Raw genomic sequence first — 10,186 nt, forward strand, 5'->3', positions numbered from 1 at the left:
GATGGATGACTGTCCTGAGACTTAACAGTAGAGAGTGGTCTGTGCCCCGCAGCAGCAGACTTGCCCCCTCCCCGCCCCATAGTGCTGCTGCTCCCTCTTTCCCAGTTCCCTGTGTAGATATAGACAGCCCAGGGTTGTGGCATTCAGACCTCGCCTGGGATTTAGGAGGCCCTTGATTTCACATGCTTGTGACCAGCTCTGTGTGGGCCGCGTTTGTTTTATGGGCCAGGCTTTGGGGCCAGGCCAGGTGCCTGGGTAACCCCCCAGTCAGTGTGTGCTCCTCGCCCCCCCACCTGAGCCACAAAAGGTGTGAGTTTGTGAAAGCCTGGCTCTGCGTTTAGCTACGGCAGGGGCGTGCACGAGGGGGCCAAGCAGGGGCACGTGGGGGCACAGAACTCCCCTGGGGCTGGCACCGGAGCGAGGCATGGGATAGACACACGTTAACGCTTTGCCCCATTTTACAGATGGGGAAACTGAGGCCTGGCAAAGGCAGGGGTTGGCTAAGGCGGGGCAGCCAGCTAGGTCTGGACCCCAGGCTCTCAACCCCGCTCCGAACATGAGGACACGCCCCTCCCAGAGAGGGAGATCAGGAGACGAGGCTTCTCGCCCAGGATTAGAGCCCAGGAGTCTAGCAGGGGAGGGGGACGAAAGAGATACTGTCCCTTTAAGACGGGACTTGTTTCTCTCTCCGTGTCTGGTTTGTTTACAACTCCCTCCACGCCGATCAAGGTCTCATCACAGTCACTTCACATTTTACGCAGTTCCCAATCCCTGATGTCCTTCCGCCTCGCACCCGCGAGTCGCCTTTAGGTCCCTGTTGCTTCCAGTCGGAGTTCAGCCCTCCTCCTCCCCCCGCACCACCACGCTGCGACTCAGGGAGCAAAGTGACAACCACAGTCTCATCCGCTCAAGGCAAAAAACCCTCCGGGACTATTTTTGGATCGTACCATTTCTCCTCATGGGGAGGGAAAACCGGACATTCCACAAAACACTCGCTTAGAGAAAGGAACGGTACGGCTGCTGACTTTTGTCTTTAAAGAGCCCCTTGAAGGTCGCTTGGAGTCGTTCGGCACCCATAATGAGCTAAACCCCTGAAACACAATGGTAGGGACCAAGTGCCACCCCTACTCTCTCATTGGTCTAGCCGCAGACCAAGGACCAATCGAATTCCCGAAGCCTCGGAGGCCAATGGGTGGTACTGGGCTCTTGGCCACGCCCACTTTCCCGAGCTGATTGGCCGCAGGAGAGGCCCCGCCGCGACTCTGGGAACCGTAGTTGCTCCAGCGGGCGCGGGCCAGGGAATCGATCGGGTCGGGAAACCACAAATCCCAGCATGCGCCGGGGCGCGGGGTGGGCAGCGCGCTTGCGCGGCGTGGGGCGGGGTCTGCTGCCGCTATATAAGAGAAGGCAGCGGGCTGTGTGAGCTGTAGTTGGGAGCTGGCAGCGAGCGGTGTGGGAGGTGGAGCCCTGGCACTGGGAGGGGGCTGGGCGGCGGAGGCTGGCCCTGGCCTGAGATGAGCTGAGTGTGCCAGGTCTCGGCACAGGCGCTAGGCAGCGGGGCGGGGCCTAGCGGCGTTAACCCCTTCGTGGCTTCGGACGCTTTAAACACGGGGGGGGGGCCTGGCGCGGACTGAACCCAGGGCCCGGAGGCTGAACCCCCGCCCCGTCCCGTCCCCGATGTGCCCGGCTTGAGCCGCGGGGAGGAGAGCGCTCGCCCCCGAGCCCACCGGACAGCCGCTCGCCGGCCAGGAAAGCAGCCCCGGGGAGGACTCGCGGCCGGCGCCCGCCCGGCCATGGCTGACCCCCTCCTCGCCGAGCGCCCGTCTGCAGGTGGCGCGGGGGGGGCCTCGCTGGCCCCGGCCGAGGAGGAGCCGCGCCGGCAGCAGGACGGAGGGCGGCCCCCGCCGGGAGGCGAGCGGCGGGCGGGCAGCCCGCAGGCGGAGCCCGTGTGTCAGCGCGTGGAACCGGCCCCTGCCCCGGCCCAGCCCGCCGGGGCGTGCCAGGACGCGGGCTGCCCGGAGCGGGGCGGCGAGGAAGCGGCTGGCGGGGAGCGGGCGGCCGGAGAGAGCCCGCCCGCCGCGGATGGCCAGGGAGCGGGGCCCCCGCCGGGCCAGGGGCCGGGCGAGGAGGGAGCGGGCGGCCCGCGGTACCGGCCCCCTGTCGGCGGTGAGGAGGCCTGGCGGCAGCAGCAGAGGCAGCTGGGCAAGAAGAAGCACAGGCGGCGCCCTTCCAAGAAGAAGCGGCACTGGAAGCCCTACTACAAGCTCACCTGGGAGGAGAAGAAGTTGTTCGACGAGAAGCAGAGCCAGCGGGCGTCCAGGCTGCGCGCAGAGATGTTTGCCAAGGGGCAGCCCGTGGCTCCCTACAACACCACCCAGTTCCTGATGGAGGATCACGACCAGGAGGAGCCGGATCTCAAGACTGGCCTTTACCCCAAGCGGGCTGCCGCCAAGTCCGATACCAGCGAGGAAGACTTCCTGGAGGAAGCTGCGGACGAGGACGGAGGCAGCGACGGGATGGGAGGCGACGGCAGCGAGTTTCTCCAGAAGGACTTCTCCGAGACTTACGAGAGATACCATGTGGAGAGCCTGCAGAACATGAGCAAGCAGGAGCTGATCAAGGAGTACTTGGAGCTGGAAAAGTGTCTTTCCAGGATGGAAGATGAGAACAACAGGCTGAGGCTGGAAAGCAAAAAGTATGGGGGGGACCCGGCAGAGGACCCTAGGGTAAGAGAACTGGAGGTGGAACTGGACAGGTTGAGAGCAGAGAACCTGAAGCTGTTGAAAGAGAACGAACTTCACAGACAAGAAAAATCTCTTTCCAAGTTCGGAGAGTGAAACTTTTTTGGGGGGGTGGGGGGGGGGACTTTTTACAGTGATGGAATGTAACATTATATACAGGTGTATATAAGACAGTGGCTCCTTTTTATGATACATAATCAGAATAAACCACAGCCTTGTATTGTTTTTGAAGCTATAGCTATAGTGTAGTGTGTGTGTGCTGTTAATTATGTGCAACTGACAACCCCCTCCCCTTTTTTAAGATAGATGTGACTCAAGGGGAGGGGTCTGTCTTGTTTTGATGTGCAAGTACATTTGACTCAACATAAGATGCATTTTATGTTTAAACCAAAAGGGAAAAGATCCAGGGGGAGGGGAAGGGGGGAACCCAGGGAATTGTAAATTGGCCAAATTCTGACAATAAAATTCATTATAGAGTCTAATAAATTTAATTACATGTAAATGTAACAGTTTCAGTGTGATTTCTAGAAGTATGTTTAAAATATTCTCCCAAGTGGGAATGTTTTGAATAATGTTTAAAGTGATATTTGTATTTTAAAATGGTCTGTTTTGTCTCATATAAAATCCCCAGAACCAAGGCCTAGACTAATACTTTCACATCTCCTCTCCTGGCAGACCAGAACTTCCTAGTTCCAGTTCTGACAGCCCCTTCTCCCCCCAAGCACTAATGTATGCAGGTTCATATAAACTCATTTTGTTTCTGGTGCTTTAAGACAGAGTTCTGCTGTTTTTAAAAAAAAAAAAAAAAAAAAAAAGGCAGTAAATGCTGCAGGGTTAAGGGGGAAGGGGTGGGTTTTATACTGTGCTTTTACTTTATCGTGTTTTTAGAGTAGCCAGTCACCACTTATTCTAACAAAAAACTAATGTTGGCCTGCCTTAAATTCAAAGGGTTGTTCTGAATGTTAATCTTTCATCAGGCTAGAGTTGCGAAGCAGCTAGAAGCACTACCTACAACAGTGACATGTATGTGTTCATAGGCTGCTTGATTTTTTTAAATACTTTAAACAGCAGAAGCCTGATCCTTTAATAAATACTTAATAAAATTGCACAAGAGCCTTAGGAGTTTTAATGTACAGAAATATGACCTGCCACTAATGGGGATATGGTAGATCAGTGAAAATTGTATTGCTGTCTTAAAACCTATTTTTCTAACCTGTGAAACAGTATATTTGAATACGAATGAAAGCAAGATACAACCCACAGAAGAGGACACCTGTAATCTCTCCAAACTACTTCACAGCTGGTGGTGCAAAATGTAGTGTGAGTTTTTTGCCTTTTATGTAATCAGAGAGGGCCAGTCAGGCTATTTTCTGTCAGGGCTGGATTTCCAATTAGGCACAGTTGGTATGTACTAAGGGGTGCCTAAACAGTGGTGGATTATGGGCTGGGCTAATGGACCCTGGCCAGTTTGGGGGCCCTGCTCCTCCTCCTCTCCTCAAACCCTGCTGGCCTGTTCCTCTTCCCTGAGATGGGTGAGCTGGTCTCCTCACCCTCTCCCTTGGCAAGGAAAACACAAAGGTCAGCTGTAGGCAGGGGTGTGCTGATACTGTTGTGCCTAGGGGTGCATAAGGTGTAAATGCAGCTCTGCTTTTCGGTGCATGTACCAAAGCCATCTTTCACCTCAAAACACAATGGGGTGGGGATAGTAGATGCAGCCTTCCTAACCCCTAGTAAAGCCATAACTAGTAGCCATTTAAATGTGCAATTTTCAATTTGGCAACCTCATACTGAGTGAATGTTTCTACCTAGCCTGTAGGTACAGTTTAGTGAGCCCTACCTACTCAGTGTCTGCACAGCTACTGCATTTAAAATACAATAGGCAAGATAAGGAACTTAAAGATTCACCAGCTGACAGCAATTATCATCGGGGTGGGCAGCACAAGCAATTCACATTTCAAATAGAAATTGTACAAATTAGTCAAGGGAATTTGCAACAGCTGGCCATGCAATGAGCTAGGATTCCAATATTAAGGATCAAGATGGATTTTCACTACAAGTTTCTGGTAGAACTGCTCTTTTGAGGCACACAGTGAGATCAATTCTTAACTCTGGAAATTAAAACAAAATATTAAAGATCCATTTGTGGTAAATAGATTTATTGTAATTTTCTTTTCCTTCTATGACCTCATTCAGCAGAGACTCAGGCTGGTGCATTGTAAAGGAAGTCTGGTGAGACAGGCAGAACAGAATAACTCTTTAGAAGGCAAGAATGGATGGCACAATTCAGCAGCAAGGAATGGGTTAATTCCAACTGAAAGTACAAAGGGAATTCTAAGGAATATAATTTATAAAAATGTTTTTAAGCTGCCACTAGTCTTTCAAGTACTGTGTGTGTCATGTTTCCACAAATCCATTTTTTTCCCCTTTTGAATTATAAAATATGCAAGATTGTGGTTAAGTGCAAAATGTTTTCTAGGGTGGAGGGTAAAGAAAATAGCAGGCATGTGCATTATTACACAGTAACCTCAGCATTTGGCATTGGTGCTTCAACTTACAGCACTTATACCACCATGAAGCTTAGTTTCTAATATTAACATGAAAAAAATGCATCACATATGAAGAAAGTGTTGGTCAGATGTCACAGCAGTGGCTGTCCCAAATACAAAATGTCTCATTTAGTCTACACTAGAATACAACTCAAATTCACTGGCAAACATTTCTACATGCTAGTTCAGACACTCAACAAATGTCAGTTCCAGGACATTTACAAAGGTGTTCAACTTAATTGGCAATCAACTCAAAGTAAAACAATCTACTGGAGACAGCCAAAATTGATGGGAGTTCCTCCATACCAGAGGAACCAATTCTCCAAATCAATACTTTGATTCATCGGTGGTTAGTTGGGATTGTGCTGCTGGACCTCTGAAGAATGCTTTAGTGAAAAGGTGAGTTCTGCAGTGGGTGAGGATAGGTTATTTCTAATCTCTGTAAGAGGGCTTTCCAGTCAGTTTCTTCCTTCAATTCCCTTCCATTTGTACCTGTTAATCTGCAGCATATCATGCAATCCTAGGTGATGAAGCAGGTTACAGAGAGGGAGGCTGTCCCCACAACAGGGTTGGTCTATCACATGAAAGAGCTTTGGAAATCAGCAGTAGATGAACACAATCCAAGTTGCAGAACACGGGTGTAATATGTTCTCTGCGGCTCATCCTGCTAAAGCCATCTGCTGCTGCTTTGGGAACTTTGTCTAGATCCAGGTAGAGTGAAGAGTAGCCCAGGCCAGAGGTGCTAAGTACATGCTCCACTGTGGCCAGATCGTCTGAGGGGAACCGGTGCAATCTTAGTAGCCAAAGATAAAAGTAGCTTCCAGGACTGCTGCCGTCATATCAAAGGACAGTAATGAGTCCAGTTTGACCCTAAGGCAGCACGCTGTCTTAACTAGTAGAGGGCAGATGCGTCCCTGGAGGGTAAGGCAGTGGTGCTTGCTAGTTCTTTGAAGTGTTTCCCTCTAACATCACCTTCAGTATTTCCTAGGTTGTTTGCACCAAGTGTCCTTTATTCAGGCTCCAATTTTTTCATTAAGATCAAGGAGACTGCACTAGAAGAGAAAGCTGCATTTCACTGTCATACTGCTGGTATTGCAGCCACTGTGCTCTACCTATTGCCTAATGGCTGTCCATAGATATTAAACAAGAGTGGTGACACGACTCAGCCTTCTGGGACTGCATGTCAAAGTTCTCCCCCATTGTGAATCTGGGGTCTGCTGGAAAGGAATATGCTTATAGCAATTGTTTGCTCCTGCGGGGACAAACACACAGGACTGATCAAAATATATACTTCAGCTTTATAGCAGCCAACTACATGAGTTTGAGAATTGGGTTTACATGGTTTGAAAAAAGTGGCTCTCTTGGCTGAAAATGTTTAAACTTACCTCATTGTGAGGTTTCTCCACTTGCTAAAAATAGAACTGTTGGAATACTTCCCCTTATTCTAGGCACAAAATGAAGACAGCTGATCCTAGAAATGCAATATTATAAAAACAGAGTAATTATACTATCAAATCCTGTTACAACTGGTGTCCTTTTTAATGTGGATGGAGAGCAATGCACCCAGCAGGATGCTGATTCATGTTGCTAGTTGTAATGAATACTGTAAAAGAGCAACTCTACACTCCATGTTACTACAGGATAGAAAAGAAAAAGGCTTAATTTGGATATGAATTGAACAGATCCATAATTACTTGCATAACATTTTTCTTTATATTTCGAGGAGGGATTCTTAACAAGTGCGGCAAGTGTCAGGGTAACAAACCTTCCTGTGGACTGGAACTATAGGACTTATCCTTGAGGATTAATAAATCTAAATCAGACTGGTGGCAAAGGGCAGTTTTTGGCAGGTCTTTCTAGAACACATTCCTTGAAACAGTGTAATCGTTCCTTTCAGGAAAAAGTGAGAATGCAACCACTGGTTAAAAATAAAACATCTAAATAGGAAGGAAAGATTCAGCAGGAAACTGTAACGCTATAATCTGAAGACTGCTTCCTTATCAATGAACAGTGTGTGAAATGTGTTGAAATGATCAACAAATATATACACCTTACAGAGCTATAGAATGAATACAAGATATTCCTGAAGTACAGAATGGGATCATTTCTTGATCACTGAACATGAGAGTTTAAGGCCATATATATTTTACTAGGATGTCTTGTAAGCTGCTCATCTCAATTTTTGCAGATCAATTTTTCATCTATGGTACAATGGAGAGGCTCAGAATTGAAAACAAAATGTTAGGTCTTGTTTACACAGAGAATTTGCACTGACTGCACTTCATTTCTTTAGATTTAAATAATAACAGATACCTGAACAAAGACTCTGGGTGCCCTGAAAATTAAATGTTGCAACATAAGAATACCCAGCAGCATTCAAAAAACCCAGACATGGACAAATAACTCAGTAAGCCAGCCATCTACAAAAAAGTCCTGGGGCCCTGATAGACAACATGCTGCTAGTTGCACACACCCGTGTTAAAAACCAGTTTAGCTAAACCAGTGCAAAACCCTGTGTGGACACACTTACCAGTTTAAACCAAACAATTTGAATATTGGCACTCAAAATTGCACTAATTTAACTAAATCAATTTAAAATCACACCTTTAGTTAGGCAACTTTTTGTATGTAAACTCCGTCTGGTTTTAAAATAAAAACCATCATTAACATAAACCAGCAGCTACCAGTAAATAGAGTAAATTAAGTCCAAGTATAAAAAAAACGTGGTAAATGGTTATATGCCTAGCCAGTTAGGGAAAGATGGTGATTTATAAAAGGTGAATCTTTATATAAACTAGTGAATCAGCATGGAAGCAAAATATTCTTTAATCTGACACCAGAGTGCTGTAAGCAAAGAATTTTCTGCTGAAAATTGTCCCTGCTCAATTTGATCTCTAGTGTGAAAAGTCTTTCATTAAAATTGTACAAACTAATTCCCATTGCACATTTTGTAAAAGCTTTCACTAAAATGGCCACATTCAACCTCAGGGTTTTACAAACTACAAGCTACACCTCAAAATACTCCTGGGTAGGTCGGCATTATACTCGTTTTATAGGTGGAAGAAACTGTGGCTAAGGCCCAAATCCACAAAGGTGGAAGTTACGAGTCTAAATACCTTTGTGGATCTGGGCCTAAGTAACTTACCTGAAGTTACACAGTGAGTCTATAACAAAGTCACCAATACAACCCAGATTTCCTAGCCCCCAGTCCTATGCTTTAAGCAGTAGACTTATATGTTAAATACAGCAAAATGTTAAAAATTGAAACATACCCCTTATCTACCATAGCACTGAGACATTAACCATGCATCAAAAGACACTTACCATACACAGATTGTCACAATTCCCACTATTCATCAGGATGATGGACCTGCTTTTGAAAACCATCTCGAGAACTGCCCGTTAATACTTCCATGCAACTGTATATTGTCTTGAAGCTTGCACATGAAAAACACTCTACTCACTTATCTTCTGTCTCTACAGCTCATTTCCAACAGCTAAAGTAATGAAAATAATCACTCAAAGACAAGGCTTGTTCAGTTTATTTATCAGGGTATTTCAACGAGTTGAAAAGTTACCAATCTAGCCCTGGCCCTAGAGACAGGCTGGCACTTTTTAAAAGGTCTCTACAGATGGCATATGCAAACAGTAGCCTCACTTCACAATACCTGCAAGCAGGGATGCCATATTATATGTGATCCATTGGGTTCAGCATGTGAAAATACCTGAGGGAATTTTGGGTGTGGTGTGGTTTAAATGCATAAAATAAAGGATTATACTCAGGGATTATTTTCCAGTACACTGCCTACAACATTACACTATATAATTAGGGTGACCAGATAGCAAGTGTGAAAAATCAGGATCATGGGGATTGGGAGGGGAGGGGGGTAAATAGGCATTTATATAAGACAAAGCCCTGAATATCAGGACTGTCCCGATCAAATCGGGACATCTGGTCACCCTATGTAACATAGTACAGTGGAAGCATGGAAAATAAGACATTTTCTGGAAAATGCAAGTTACTGTACCAAATGTTCACTCTCAAAATAATATTAGACCCTTCCCCTCAGTTATGTCCACACTTCGTTTCTGATACAAGACTAACTTTGTATTAATTGTCTGATCTTATGGTCAGATAAATATTTAAAATTTAACAGAAAGGCTTTAGAAAAATTCAGTAAAATTTCAAAATAATTAGTTTTTCCCAGAAACTGTTTATTCTAATTTCTACAGTATTAATTAAAGATAAGCATGCATCAGGGATTGAGTTTTGAGAACTCTACTATCAGATACATGAGTAATTGTATGCATGTTTATATTTGTGTAGTAACACTAATTCAAATTCTGCTCACTTATACTGGTGTCAACCTGGAGTAACCCTCTTCCAGCCAATGAAATTTCTTCAGATTTACACTGAGGTAAATTATCTGAATTTGGCTTTTGAATACAAAAACAATATACTACATACATCAACATAATAGTTGGTATTCATGCTGGATTTTTATAAATAGATCTCAAAATGTTTTACAAAGATGGGTATCACCTTTATTTTTACACATAGGGAGATTGAAGCCCAGAAGTCTCAGAATTGCAAAAGATTAAAATACAAGTAAATATTAAGGCACAGATCTCACATCTCCTGACTCTCAGTCCTTGTATTCACTCTGCCTCTCTTATGCTTTCATCAGATGCACACATCGGGAATCACACCCAGATGGAACAGGTTTCACTTTAGTTTAAAAGCAATTGTGGACTATTAGCAAATCAGCCATTACTTTTGAAAAGAAGTGTAATGAAGAAAGCTGTATTGTACTTTGGAGGCTAAGTGCTTTTGAGCTAAGTGATTACTGCCGTACTTCCTCTGCAAAAATGTAGCCGTATCACTGCACTAGGCCCGGA

The 10,186-nt window shown here is 45.8% G+C and overlaps 1 protein-coding gene and 1 long non-coding RNA gene across 3 annotated transcripts; one reads left to right on the forward strand and one right to left on the reverse strand.

The window, feature by feature from the left end:
- Positions 1–1,438: 1,438 nt before the first annotated feature.
- Positions 1,439–5,089, forward strand: HEXIM1 (HEXIM P-TEFb complex subunit 1). 2 transcript variants are annotated; one of them, XM_067556252.1, is made up of 2 exons: positions 1,439–4,061; positions 4,935–5,089. In XM_067556252.1, the coding sequence occupies exon 1, from the start codon at positions 1,794–1,796 to the stop codon at positions 2,835–2,837; it is 1,044 nt and encodes a 347-aa protein (XP_067412353.1). In that variant the 5' UTR covers positions 1,439–1,793; the 3' UTR covers positions 2,838–4,061; positions 4,935–5,089. The 2 variants fall into 2 exon arrangements, with proteins under 2 accessions (XP_067412353.1, XP_067412354.1); XM_067556253.1 differs by having other exon boundaries at positions 4,938–5,029.
- A 619-nt stretch (positions 5,090–5,708) lies between these two features.
- Positions 5,709–8,890, reverse strand: LOC137158481 (uncharacterized). Its single transcript, XR_010921431.1, has 3 exons — positions 8,612–8,890; positions 6,673–6,758; positions 5,709–6,539 (listed from the first exon to the last, which is right to left on the reverse strand). It is a non-coding gene; the product is annotated as an uncharacterized lncRNA (long non-coding RNA).
- Positions 8,891–10,186: the final 1,296 nt, after the last annotated feature.

This window comes from Emydura macquarii, unplaced genomic scaffold (genome assembly GCF_026122565.2).
Source record: "Emydura macquarii macquarii isolate MOO-44397 ecotype Brisbane River unplaced genomic scaffold, CSIRO-AGI_Emac_v2 contig_1692, whole genome shotgun sequence".
NCBI lineage: Eukaryota > Metazoa > Chordata > Testudines > Chelidae > Emydura > Emydura macquarii.

Excerpts from the sequence above, each read along its gene's own strand:
- HEXIM1 (XM_067556252.1), top strand. The coding sequence starts at position 1,794 with ATGGCTGACCCCCTCCTCGCCGAGCGCCCGTCTGCAGGTGGCGCGGGG.